This window comes from Xenopus laevis, chromosome 8S (genome assembly GCF_017654675.1).
Source record: "Xenopus laevis strain J_2021 chromosome 8S, Xenopus_laevis_v10.1, whole genome shotgun sequence".
In the NCBI taxonomy this organism is placed as follows: domain Eukaryota; kingdom Metazoa; phylum Chordata; class Amphibia; order Anura; family Pipidae; genus Xenopus; species Xenopus laevis.
In genome coordinates this window covers 21,297,142-21,310,572 of record NC_054386.1, presented here as the reverse complement: position 1 = coordinate 21,310,572, position 13,431 = coordinate 21,297,142, and the positions used below count along the sequence as shown (strand labels likewise).

Sequence of the window (13,431 nt, the reverse complement as noted above, 5' to 3'; positions counted from 1 at the left end):
TGGCGGCCCTTCTGGACGTGGCGTCCGACATTGTCCCTTACAATTTTGCCTGATCATGTGCTTTCAGAAAAAGCCAGCACTTTAGGATGGAACTGCTTTCTGGCAGGCTGTTGTTTCTCCTCCTTAATGTGTCGCAGTGGGACCTGGATTTTACTATTGAGTGCTGTCCTTAGATCTACCAGGCAGCTGTTATCTTGTGTTAGGGAGCTGTTATCTGGTTACCTTCCCATTGTTCTGTTGTTAGGTTGCTGGGAGGGAAAGGGAGGGGTGATATCACTCCAACTTGCAGTACAGCAGTAAAGACTGAAGTTTATCAGAGTTGCATGACTGGGGGCAGCTGGGAAACTGACAATATGTCTAGCCCCATGTCAGATTTCAAAATTAAATATAAAAAAATCTGTTTGCGCTTTTGAGAAATTGATTTCAGTGCAGAATTCTGCTGGAGCAGCACTATTAACTGATGCGTTTTGAAAATTTTTTCCCATGACAGCATCCCTTTAAAATGACTTTAATTCTCATTAATGGGCACATTTACTAAAGGCTGAATTGTGGGGGTTTTTTTGGTGAAAATTCACTAAAATTACAATTCGCTGTGTCATTGGCAATTTATAAAAAAGCTGAGTAAGACATTTCGCTAGAGAAAAACCTTAGCACTAGAGAACTTTTGCACCATTTCGCCAGGCTGAATTTTCACTTAATAAGCTGAAGCTTCATCCTCAAAATTATTGTCAGTGACATCATATCTGGTATTCCAAAAACATTTTTCATATTTAAAGTATGATTTATGTTTACAAGTTGACACTATTTAAAATATCTTATTATTATTTTATTTTTTTACATTTGAAGCTCATTCCACGTTTGCTTTAGGGTTGGCTCCTGGCCTATTTCTCTATTCCCTTGATTTTGCTTTCTTGGTAATTTTTATTAAAAAGTGGCCACTACCCCCCATTATGGGGTAGCATATCTACCCCATAATGTCATGTGCCATAAGATTCTACCTTTTAGAAGAACAGGAACACAGCAGGGCTCATTTATATACAGGGGGCAAATTTGCACCTGGGCAGTAACCCATGGCAACCAATCAGTGATTAACTTTTTTCAACCAGCTGCAGGTTGAACACTGAAAGCAATCATCTGATTGGTCGCCATGGGTTACTGCCCAGGTGCAAATTTGCCCACTGTTTATAAATGACCCCCACTGTCACCATCACAGGGCCTATAAGGAAGGATATTTATTAGCCCCTGTACTTACAATTATTAATAGTGTGAACCAGAAATGCATTAAACCCCGTTCCTCAATGCACACACTCCTTACCATCCATTGATATACTGAATGGACAATACCATCTAAAAATTCTGGCAAATATGGTCTAAATAAAGTGATCTATATGCAGCTCCACACTAGAGACTGATCTTCTACAGTCCCCGTGTTTTAAACTAAGAAACAGAATCTCATTAATGTGGCCCTTCGTTCATTATCTCTAACACAACAATGAGCTACCTCTGCAGTACAAATTATTAAACAGTCTTTGAGATTATTACCTCCTGAATGTGAGATACTATTCCTGCTTGAGTCTCAATATCCAGCTGCTTGATCCGTTCAATGTATTCCTCTTTCCTTTCACACTGATAGAAAGAGAAACAAATTATACTTGCCCTGTAATAAGCAGCGCCAAAGCACGTTATGCAACTAGAATAAAATAAAATTGTATCATAAATAAAATAAATAAATAAATAAAATAAAAACTTTTATATGGATTTCTGTCAGGCCCGGACTGGCAATCTGTGGGTTCTGGCAAATGCCAGAGGGGCTGCTGTACGGCTCCATAAAAGTTACCATATAGTGGGCTGGTAGGAGGCTGTTTGGGCTGGTAGGAGGCAGTTTGGGCCTCTGTGTACTTGGAATGACAGGGCCTATTTTGACTCCCAGTCCAGGCCTGATTTCTGTCATCGACAAGGATTGCTAGATATGAGTCAGAATAGGTCTTTGTGTTAGGTGGGGAAACTCCGCGCTGAGTCAGAATCGAACAATCGAGCTGCACCAATTAAAAGTGGACCCACTAGTCCACGTGTAACTTGTAATATAAGGCAGGTTCAGTGCGGTAATTAAAAGAAAAAACATATTCCTCCGTTCCTAAGGAAAAAGATATGCTATATAGTGTATTAACTTCTCTAGGTGCGGTTAAAGGGGACCCATCACCCAAAAAAATTATTCAAAATCCTATTTTATTACATTAGTCAAGCAAAATGAACTTTAATTACACTATATAAATTATTTGAATCTTGCTTCCTTCAGTCTGGTATTTCATATTTATAACAAGCAGGCAGCAGCCATTTTGTGCATACTGTTATTAAGACAAGCCTTGCATCATCTCAGAATCTTGTTTGTGCACCAGAATGGGGGACCTGATGTCCATCCCCATGCCCTGGATACACAATCAAATAGTAAAGAGAACGGGGGAATGTGGGGAGAGCAGTGACATCTAGGAAGTGCTGAATGGAAAGAGAAAGTAATTGTCTGCCCCGCCTCTATGCCCGGGGCATAGAGGAGGGGCAGACAATATTTGATTGAAAGCTGAGATGTTTAAATGAGCTTACAGCAGCTATGAATGCTTTAATAAAAAATAGAAATTGGATTTCATGGTTAATTTGAAAAGGACTTTTATTATACAGATTTTTGTGTCTGGGTGACAGGTCCACATTAAGTGCAGGGTTGTAACTACTCACAAGAGAGGTACAATTCAAGCGTATAATGTGAAGATGTTCTTTTCCACAATCTGTCCTATTCTTGCCGCGTTCTCTGCAGGGAAAATCGTACATGGTGAAGTACCATCAGGCTCTTATTTTAAGAGTCTGTACTTACCGGAACGCTGACTGATATGTCACAAAGTGTATATTCCGGTAGTCTCACTGGAGCGGTTCCCAAAGGCGGATTCGCTGCTTTCAGCCCTTCCTACGTGGTTGTCGGGCTTGTGCAGCGTTTCCGGTATGGATTGCAATCCTCGTGGCAGACGCTACTGATCCAATCATTATATAGTGTGGTGCTTAGTTTTGGATCAGTTTTACAAACTTATATAACGAATATTCATTAGGCTTAATTTTTTTGTGTGTAAAATAGCGACTCTAGGGCCATTGCCATCTAGGGCTTTCAATTGCTGAATAAAATACTCTTTTACATAAAAAATCATTAAGCCTAATGAGTATTCATTATATAAGCTTGTAAAACTGATCCAAAACTAAGCACCACACCATCTGATGATTGGAGCAGTAGCGTCTGCCACGAGGATTGCAATCTATACCGGAAATGCTGCACTGGGAAAGGACCGAAAACAGCTTCTTTGGGAACCGCTCCAGTGAGACTACCGGAATATACACTTTGCGACATATCAGTCAGCGTTCCGGTTAGTACAGACGACCGCAGGGCTCTTAAAATAAGAGCCTGACGGTACTTCACCACATACGATTTTCCCTGCAGAAGCTGCAGCAAGAATAGGACAGATTGCAGAAAAGAACATCTTCACTCTATACGTTTGAATCGTCCCTCTCTTGTGAGTAGTTCCAACCCTGCACTTAACCGCACCGAGAAGTTAATACACTATATAGCGTATCTTTTTCCTTAGGAACGGAGGAATATGGCTTTTCTTTAATTAGTGCACCGAACCTGCCTTACAGAATAGGTCTTTGGTAACTTTTTCCATGGGGTGCGAGAAACTGGTATGTTAGACTTTCTGTATCCTCTACTTTAGAAAAGAATAAGATGGACTGGTATGAGAAAAGGATTCTGAATGTGTTGCCTCACTGAGGCAACTTTGGGCGACTATTGAAAATGCATCGCAGCGTGTGCATTAGCGCAGGCGACTTTTCGTTGTAGCCTATGGGGAAAAACGCTGAGGCAGTTCAGGGAGATAGTCGCTCAGAAGACGAGGCGATTAGTCGCCAGGTGACAAAATCTCCCCGAATCTCCTCGTGTGGACTAGCCCTAAAGGGGAAGTTCAACCTTTAATTTAACTTTTAGTATGATGTAAACAGTGACTATGAGACAATTTGCAATTGGTGTTCATGTTTTATTTTTTTTAATTATTTAGCTTTTTGTTCAGCAGCTCTGCAGTTTTGGATCTCCGCTGCTATATGGTTGCTATGGTCCAATTTACCCTGGCAATCAGGCAGTGGTGGGCACAAGAGAAAGAAGAGAAAGGTCTTGCATGAAAAACATAATTTTAAAAATGAAGACCAACTGCAACCACAACAGGACATTCTATAACATACTAAAAGTTAATGTAAATGTGAATTACTCTTTTAATCACAGGAGTGAAATCCCTTGGTTGTACCAAATGATCTCAGCACTAACAGATTACAAACCACAGACCTACCTGCACAGCACAACCCAGCATCAGAAGCAAAATTGTGTTTAGTTCTTCCATGCTTTTACCTAGATAAATAAAAAATAAGTACATCCATTAAATGGGACATCTCACCACTCCAGTAAAATGTATACACATGGAGACCTAAGTCTTCCATAAATGGGGGGATATTTGCAAAATTGGAATTAGACCAAGAGTTATGAGTAAAAGTGGAGTAAAATCTTAATTTGCTCCAGAAAATCATCTAGTTTTAATTCAATTTAATTCAGATTTTTTACAGCACCCAGTGCTGGAATGATGTTTTTTTTTTTTTTTTACATCAGACAGTTAAAGCAGCACTGTTTTATCTAGTTTAATTCCAAATCTGAACCACAAAATAACATTTGGAATTCAAAATCCTAAAAGGTTAAAATTGTCAGTTGTCCTGACAAACTTGTGTGGATTTGTAAATGCTGCATCTGAAATTCACTACTCGGTTCTATTTTAGTCTATTTAGTCAGAAATCAAGATCCACCCAGATTTGCCCCTGCCCCAACAGGAATCCTAGCATCAATTTTTGTGAACCTATGAGCTCCTAGGTAAGAACTTACATTACATACATTGGTCTCTGTTTAGACACCCCCGGCTATTTGTTAGGCTGTGTAAGGGCCCCCATACACGGGCCGATAAAAGCTGGCGACAGACCGAGTTGGCAGCTTATTGGCCCATGTGTGGGGCCATCCGACGGGCTTCCCCGATCGATATCTGGCAGATCAATATCTGGCTCGATCGGGCATCTGATCCATTATGATACGATCGGATCAGCCTGATATCGACCACTTCAATGTGGGACTATAGGGGAGAGATCCGCTCGTTTGGCGACATCGCCAAACGAGCGGATCTCTACGTCTATGGCCACCTTAAGCCAAGAAACAGCCCCAACTCTGCTCTCCTGTCTCTACTCCCAAAGGCACTATGTTGGCCTGTGTGCAGACACACGGAGCAGATTTTGGCAAGAAAATGTAAGAAGAATGCCTCAAGAGGAAACTTCAAGTGATTTTGGAAGACTGAAGTGACACATGGGTTTTATCACCAGAGGCCACCCCTTTAGACTAGAAGAAAGGAACTTTCATTTGAAGCAACGTAGGGGGTTCTTCACAGTCAGGACAGTGAGGTTGTGGAATGCACTGCCGGGTGATGTTGTGATGCTGATTCAGTTAATGCCTTTAAGAATGGCTTGGATGATTTTTTGGACAGACATAATATCAAAGGCTATTGTGATACTAAGCTCTATAGTTAGTATAGGTATGGGTATATAGAATTTAATTAAAAGTAGGGAGGGGTGTATGTATGGATGCTGGGTTTTCATTTGGAGGGGTTGAACTTGATGGACTTTGTCTTTTTGCAACCCAATTTAACTATGTAACTATGTAACCAGTGATTTACATTACTGCCGATGGGAAAGCGTTTACAGGAGATTAGCAGAGAAGCTGATGGTTAATCTCCGGGGTTTTGTAAATTCGATGTTCTTTGTATCACTCCATTGATTTTACTCGCCCACCTTGGTGAATTACCTGGAACATGAGAATATAAAATATGCAGCCCTGTATATATTCACATTTATTTTAACTCACCAGTGAGGGGATCCTTGCTGATCAATAAAACATTTGGTAAGTTCATCACAATCAGTTGCTGGAGAACCTCCTAAAAAAATTAAAAACATACAGGCAGAGGTTATATAGAAGTAGACAAGATCAGTAACAGATATGCGCAGAAATGATCCTGCTCCAAATCAAAATCAACATATATTTTAAGTATATATGCTCAGGTGAAACTGATCTCATGCCACTGACTGATCCACCTGTTCTGCTGAATGGCTGAGATGATGGGGCCAGGGGACTTTTTTCATTCAGCTAACTAGATTTCACAGTTAACTGAATGCTGTGGCATGAGAAGGCAGTAAGAACATTAGACAAGGGGACAGTATTTACAGGAGATTTGTTACCCATGGTGACAGATTAATCCCAACTGGCAAATCTCTTGGTCTGCTATGGCCCTAAACTCATTACAAAATCTACAATTCCACATCATTCTTAATGGTAACAAGAAATTAAGGATTAAAAAATGCCTGGAGTAGACCATTAAAGGAGAAGGAAAGCTCCAAGACAGTTTATTGCCAACAGATTAGCCACAATACTGCAAGCTAGAATGCTATATTTATTCTGCAGAACGCTTTACCATACCTGAGTAAACAGCTCTAGACACTGTCTGTTTGTTTAGGATAGCAGCTGCCATATAAAATTGGTGTGACATCACTTCCTGTCTGAGTCTCTCCTTGCTCACTTACAGCTCTGAGCTCAGATTACAGCAGGGATGGGAGGAGGGAGGGGGAGAGGAGCAAACTGAGCATGCTCAAGCCCTGCCCCGGAGGTTTAAGATGAAAACAGGAAGTCTGATACAGAAGCCCATGTATACACAATAAAAGGAAAGAAATGCTGTGTTTCTTTTGACAGAGGACTCAGAGCAGCATTACTTTGAGGGTTTACTGGTGTATTTATATAGACCTTTCTGATAAAGCTTACGTAATTTTAGCCTTTCCTTCTCCTTTAACACTCTAATACATTGAGCTGCTTGACATATTTGAGCTCCGTCTGTCTGGAACCATCAAGCTAACTATTGCCTGGAGAGGTTTTTATAAAACTAAATAGACAGGAAAAACAGAAGTAGTTTATACTAATACCACCATTATTAGTATTCAACGTTGTGAACATTATCTCTAGCCTTTCAGATCACTAGTCATGTGAATATACAAATAAAAGGATACAATGGCACTATGAAATAACAGTATTATGGTAAGAGACATTTTATTGTAGGGGCAATTTTTAAAGACGTCTTATCAGTAGAGTAAGTGCTTACACCTATAACTGACTAACTATTCCAAACTAACTAAGCCAGTATCGGTACCACTTCATACACAACTCAGATATCACCACAATGCATGGCTACTGTAAACAACAGCAGAGAATAAAGCAGGGTCATTTAATACCTAGTGAGAAGGAACAGGTTTTAGTTCAACTTAAATACCTTGAGCTCATTTTTCTAACAATAACCCTTTAAAGGGGTTGTTCACTTTCAAACACTTTTTTCAGTTCAGTTGTTTTCAGATTGTTCACCAGAAATAAATACTTTTTCCAATTACTTTCTATGTTTGACCTTTAATATTATGGTATCTGAGCTAATTTCCTGATTTTACCCTTTCATTTGAAAAGGCTTTCTATAATTTTATAGCTATAAAAATAGCAATATCATTTTGTACAAATTATTGCAGGCCTTCTGCTGGTCCTACATGTGTAGATTTATCTATACCAGATAAATGGGCATAAAATGCAATATTCAGGAGCAGATTTATCAACGGTCGAGGTGAATTTTCGAACGAAATAAATTAGAATTTCAAGCTATTTTTTGTGTACTCCAAATTTGATTCGAAATTGAAAAAAAAAATAGAAAATTTGAATATCGAAATATATCATGAACTGTCTCTATAAAAATTCAACTTCGACCATTCACCATCTAAAACCTGCTGAATTGCTGTTTTAGCCTATGGGGGACCTCCTAGAACCTAGTTGGAGTCAATTGGTGGACTTTGAGAAATCATAGTTTTTTTGGGTAAAAACTTTGAATCGAATTCGATCGAATTCGATATTCCTTCAATTCGTACGATTCAAATTCGGCCGAATAAGGACCTATTAGTTCGAAAACTGACCTATTCGACCAAAAAAAAACAAACTTTGACTTAATTTCGGTTGGTCTTTTTGAATTCGAATTTCGAAGTTTTTTCAATCGAAATTCGACCCTTGATATATATGCCCCTCAGTATACAAAACAATACATCACTGAAAATATGATCATCTTTATCAGTAAAAGATCATACTAATGTTGTCACAAAATTGGCTATAGACATATAGATAGTGTCAATGGATAACATCATACCTCCCAACTGTCCCATTTTTTGTGGGACAGTCCTGATTTTGACAGCTCAACCCGCAGTCCCAGGTTTGTTACTGAAATGTCCCAACTTTCTCTTTGATCTCCTGCACTGAACCACCAGAAAAAGATACAAAGTTTCTAACTTAATTGGCTTTTGGCAGAGAGCCCAGAATAGATACTTGGATATTTTTGTAACAATCTGAGATAAGCAGGTCTCTTGGGAGAACTCATTGTTTAAAGGGCAATTCACCTTCATTAGCAAAACTGTAATAAAACATTAAAATGTGTTCAAACTTTCATAACCTGCCAAATTTTGTAAAATGAACATGGTAATAAGGGAGTGTGGCCACAAAATGGGCATGGTCAAAAAATGTTCACTCTTTTTGTCCGTCTTTCTATTTACAAAATACGAGGAGGTATGCAACATACAGTACATATTAACCCAAAGTGCAATGCAAATACAGGAAAAAGATCTTCACGCACAATTCCTCAGTGGGGACGATGATGCAGTAAAATACTATCAGGGCAGAAATAGTGGCTCATGGGCAATGTTCCCTCTAATTCCATCTCAGCTATGCGCGCACATTTTAAACTTGTGTGCGCCGTTTATAAAATCTGTATGCTCAAGTCAAAATTAAGTGTTTTCCCACAGAAGTCTTTGTGCACACCACAATTTGTTGTGTTGTGCTGGCCTCAGCGAGCATGAGTGCGCACCATCTTGGAGGGAACATTGCTCATGAGCCCTGTTACAAATGATAGGCCTGAATCTCTCTCCCCCTGAACATGTACTAGACTTTACTAAAGGCCCCTATGCCCCTGGTACATTGCAGTGTCCAGTGTCCCAGTAGCCCAAATAGACACCTAAAGGTTTTCCAGAAGTAAAAACACATGGCCTTGTTGAGTCCACTCCATACAAATATAAACCCCACTGTATTCCAGCAGCAGAAATGCAGAGCCCACTAGACCCTAAAAGTACAAATTCCATTTGTCAAGAGCCCCATACACCTTATCCCAAGCACACTGCATAACAAGTTCTATACCTATATTAGGTTATGATTAATGGTGGGATTTAGCATGGGATGGGGGGATTTCTGGGGTCCACTGGGCTTCCGCATCAGAAGCCCCCACACACACACTCCTTTAGAGAAATAGAGTTAAAACATGGTTTCAACTAGGAGCTTACTTGAACTTATAAGGATGTTATACTTCTTGTCTAGTTTGCTAACCTGCATGTTGATAAAACGTTGTTATTGGACGGGTAAGTGACCAAGTGACTTTTCTTTCTCTTTAATCCTTTCCTTTCTTTTTCTTCTTTCTTCCATTTTCTTTCTTTTTCCTTTTTGTTTATCATGTCTTTTGATTTGATTGATGGCATATTACAGAGGCCTAACGGATGCATGCTTTCATTGGAAATTGCTTCCGACTATGTAAGATACTGATGTACGTATTGTTTCTTAATGTGTTATTATATTGCATTTGCTTGTACTTATGTGCTCTGCAATGATTTTTTGCTTTCTTGAAAATAAAGAATATATATAAAAAAAAAAAAAACATGGTTTCAAAAACCACTATAATTCAACCTTTTAGTCCACTAAATGTTGCGCCATTTCTCTTTAGGCCAGTCAATGTGTTGTTTGGCAAATGGTAAACTCTTCAGCACATCTCTTTCAACAATGGCATTTTGCGGGGGCTTCTTGCCGATAACTTGGCTGCACACAGGCGTCTTCTAATTGTAACATTATTCACATGTAACTTTAGACCTTCTTTGATCTTCCTGGAGCTGATCAGAGTCTTTTCCATTTTGGCTATTCTTCTATCCATTCGAATGGTCGTTTTCCATTCTCTTCTACATCTTTCAGGTTTTGGTTGCCATTTTAAAGCATTTGAAATCATTTTAGCTGAGCAGCCTTTCATTTGCTGCACTTCTTTATATGTTTCCCCTCTCCAATCAACTTTATAATCAAAGTACGCTGTTCTTCTAAACAATGTCTGGAACAACCCATTTTACTCAACATTTCAGAGAGAAATTCACTATAACCAGCATACACAACATTTGATGCCTTCCTTCCTTAAATTAGGGCCCTGGCACCGTTTTTTTTTTTTTTTTTTCAGAATAAATGATGTAACTAATTGAACTCCACACAGCTATTATTTTGAACAGGCTTCAGTTAAAGGGGAATTCGACCCTAACATTAAAAAAAACCCTACCCTACATAGACCCCCCAAAAACAGTGATTGATCAGGTTAGTGATGTCGGACTGATATTATTCTGAACACAACTGAACATTTTTCAGGGTATAGTTTTCCTTTAATGTATTGTGAATTCAATCTGCACACTATAGATTCCTTGTCCAACAATACTGCATGAGCATCACAGCAGGGCACATTATGCCAACAGCAACCACTTGGGGTCATGTACTGGTTTCCACATGATGCATAAGCCTTACAGATTTGCAGACCCTCTAATCATGTAGCAGAATAATTAGCTTGCGGAATAAATCTCTGAGCTTGGAAAACATGAGATCTAGGCCAAGCATTGTCCTTATGAATAACCTCCTGGGGCTGATGAAGTTATTAAAATTAAGATCAATCCACCAGCTAATTGACAGTGGATACTGTAGAATATCTGTATTGCACAGAGGAACAACCATATGACCTGTTTAGACAAAGGTTGTTATATTAGTGTTTATAAAATATTTATCTTCAGAATAACTAAATATTAGGAAACTGGTCATTCTGCCCATACTGCCGGAGTGTCTGGCAGGTGAAAGCAATGGAGTGAGGGCCTCGTGCCCACCAAGTTTTTCCTGGTGTCCTGCCGGCCCAGACCGACCCTGGTCTCAAGTTCAATTGGGAGGGGGCCACAATTCTGAGGTCATCCAATGGCAGAGGCACAACTGGGGCTCATTTATCAAGACTGGGCAAATCTGCCCATGGGCTGTTACATATAGCAACCAATCAGTGATTACCTTTTTAAAGCCAGCTGCAAGAAGAACAATGAATGCAGCAATTTGATTGGTTGCTATAGGAAACAGCCCATGGGCAAATTTACCCGGTGTTTATAAATAAGCCCCAGTGAGGTTCAATGGTGAGCAGACAGGCAGGCACCAGGTATAGTAGAATTGCGTTGTCAATATTTCTTGGCCTGGTTCTGCTTTCAAACCTGCATGAATTTATAGCTCTAGGCAACTCTAGACTATTTTTGTTCATAAATACTGGAAGTTTACTTTCTTCAAATTTAAATGTACATATTAGCATTCGATTCAGACAAATCTGATTCAGTCCGTTAACTTCCTCAAAGCTTTATAACAATATGACAATGTTACATTATTCTGTTGCACAGGGTCTAACTATGATGGAAACAGACAACAAGGGTTATTTTCAGATGCTTTCTTTAGCGGTTGGATATTTTGGGGATTTCCAAATAACCTGTTCCTTTCAACCATTAACCCTTCCTGCCATTATGTAATACACAGAGGGTGAATTAAAAAAGCTCTTTAATGGACTGAATATACAGAAAAGGGAACAAAGAAGCAGCTCTTGGCTATTGAAGCCAATAAAGTGATAGTGTGGATTTTATCTGACCTCTTTGCTCAATTTGATCTCATAAAAATGACAGGGCCCTTTAAGCAGGGCCAGAACTAGTACACAAATTAGCAACAAATAAAAAAGTATATATATGTTTTATTTATATAAAATTATAGTCTAGTCTAACCTCCCACCAACTATACCAGTGACAGATCTTACAAGCAGCTGTCTATGGATGTTGAGAGCCATACTATGACAGCTGAAGTGTAAGCTGCCCTCTTCAGATCACGGAAGCCTACAAGCCCAGGTGCAATTGCACAGCTGCTGCTCAACAAAAGGGTGCTGGGAGAGAAAATAAAAACAAACAACAAACTGCAGAAATGACTGCCTACAGCAAGGGGGTCAGTGGAAGACCCTTGCCAAAATGCATCACACAGTCGACTTAAGCAATAGGAGGGGCAAAAATACTTCAACAGATGACACTGTACAGTGGGTTAAGTATGTTTGTAAGTAAATATATTCCCAACAATGGAAAGGCTGCCTCTAAGAATGACTCCTGGGACTGAGGACAGCTCTTTATTTACTACAGAAAGCAGATCTGAAAGTGTTATATGACACATTGTAATTTTTCCCGGTTTTTCTACAAACATAGGGAAACTGTCAGTTCTTAATTTTAAGACAATGGACTATTATTGACGGGTAGGTGATTATGATGCCACTTGTTTAACTGGATTGTAAAACAAAACTGTACAGCTTGTGCAAGCACAATTAAAGGAGAAACAAATCCTTAATAAAAAAAAACCCTACCCCCTACCCTACATAGACCCTCCTCCCCCCAGCCTAGCTGCCCCTGGGCAAATGCCCCTAACTCTTTACTTACCCCTCAGTGCAGATTCTGTCCAGAGGAGTTTATGGGCGCAATCTTCTTCTCTTCGATAATCTTCTGAATGAGACCGGTGGAGCGGAGCAATTTTCTGTTTCGCGACAACTGCGTATGCGCCAAAACTCACGGAAATTGCAGAAGTGCCGGTCTCATTCCGAAGATTACCGAAGCGGCTGAAGACGGTGCCCGTGAACTCCGCTGGACAGAATCTGAACAGAGGGGTAAATAAAGAGTTAGGGGCAATTGCCCGAGCTAGCACCTAGGCTGGGGGGGATGAGGGAGGGGGGTCTATGTAGGGTAGGGTTTTTTTTATTAAGGTTTTTGTTTCTCCTTTAAGGGTTGGTTGGAGGTTTGAAACATTGTGGAATTGTGAATAAGTGAATAAATCCACCATTTGCACTAAAGGAGTGTGACTGGTGCAGGCAGGTTACACCTGCAGGATATACTAGGGGCATTTTCTGACACAAATAGCAATATTAAAGGTGCCCCTTCATTTGAGTTTTTTTAATGTTTGGGGTGCAGCTGGACAACAGTTTACTCCTGACGCCTCAACCAATCTTTTGTGTATGTGTGTGTGTGCATTACACATTTTCTATTCCAACAAGTATTCTTTTTCTGCTCTTTCTTTAAAGTACTTGTATAGGCTAGAGGCTCACAGGTAAATGAAATATGCAGACACATTCTTTTATGAAA

The 13,431-nt window shown here is 39.7% G+C and overlaps 1 protein-coding gene across 3 annotated transcripts in view; it reads right to left on the bottom strand.

Annotated features, from left to right (window-relative positions):
* Window positions 1-13,431, bottom strand: part of LOC108699825 (protein Daple-like) — an 88,214-nt gene that overhangs the window by 58,183 nt on the left and 16,600 nt on the right. For all 3 annotated transcript variants that reach the window (XM_018232427.2, XM_041574815.1, XM_018232428.2), the window contains exons 4-6: window positions 5,975-6,044; window positions 4,371-4,429; window positions 1,543-1,626 (exon numbers count right to left, since the gene is read on the bottom strand). In XM_018232427.2, the coding sequence (XP_018087916.1) occupies window positions 1,543-1,626; window positions 4,371-4,429; window positions 5,975-6,044 (213 nt within the window). The remainder of the gene's footprint in view (window positions 1-1,542; window positions 1,627-4,370; window positions 4,430-5,974; window positions 6,045-13,431) is intronic.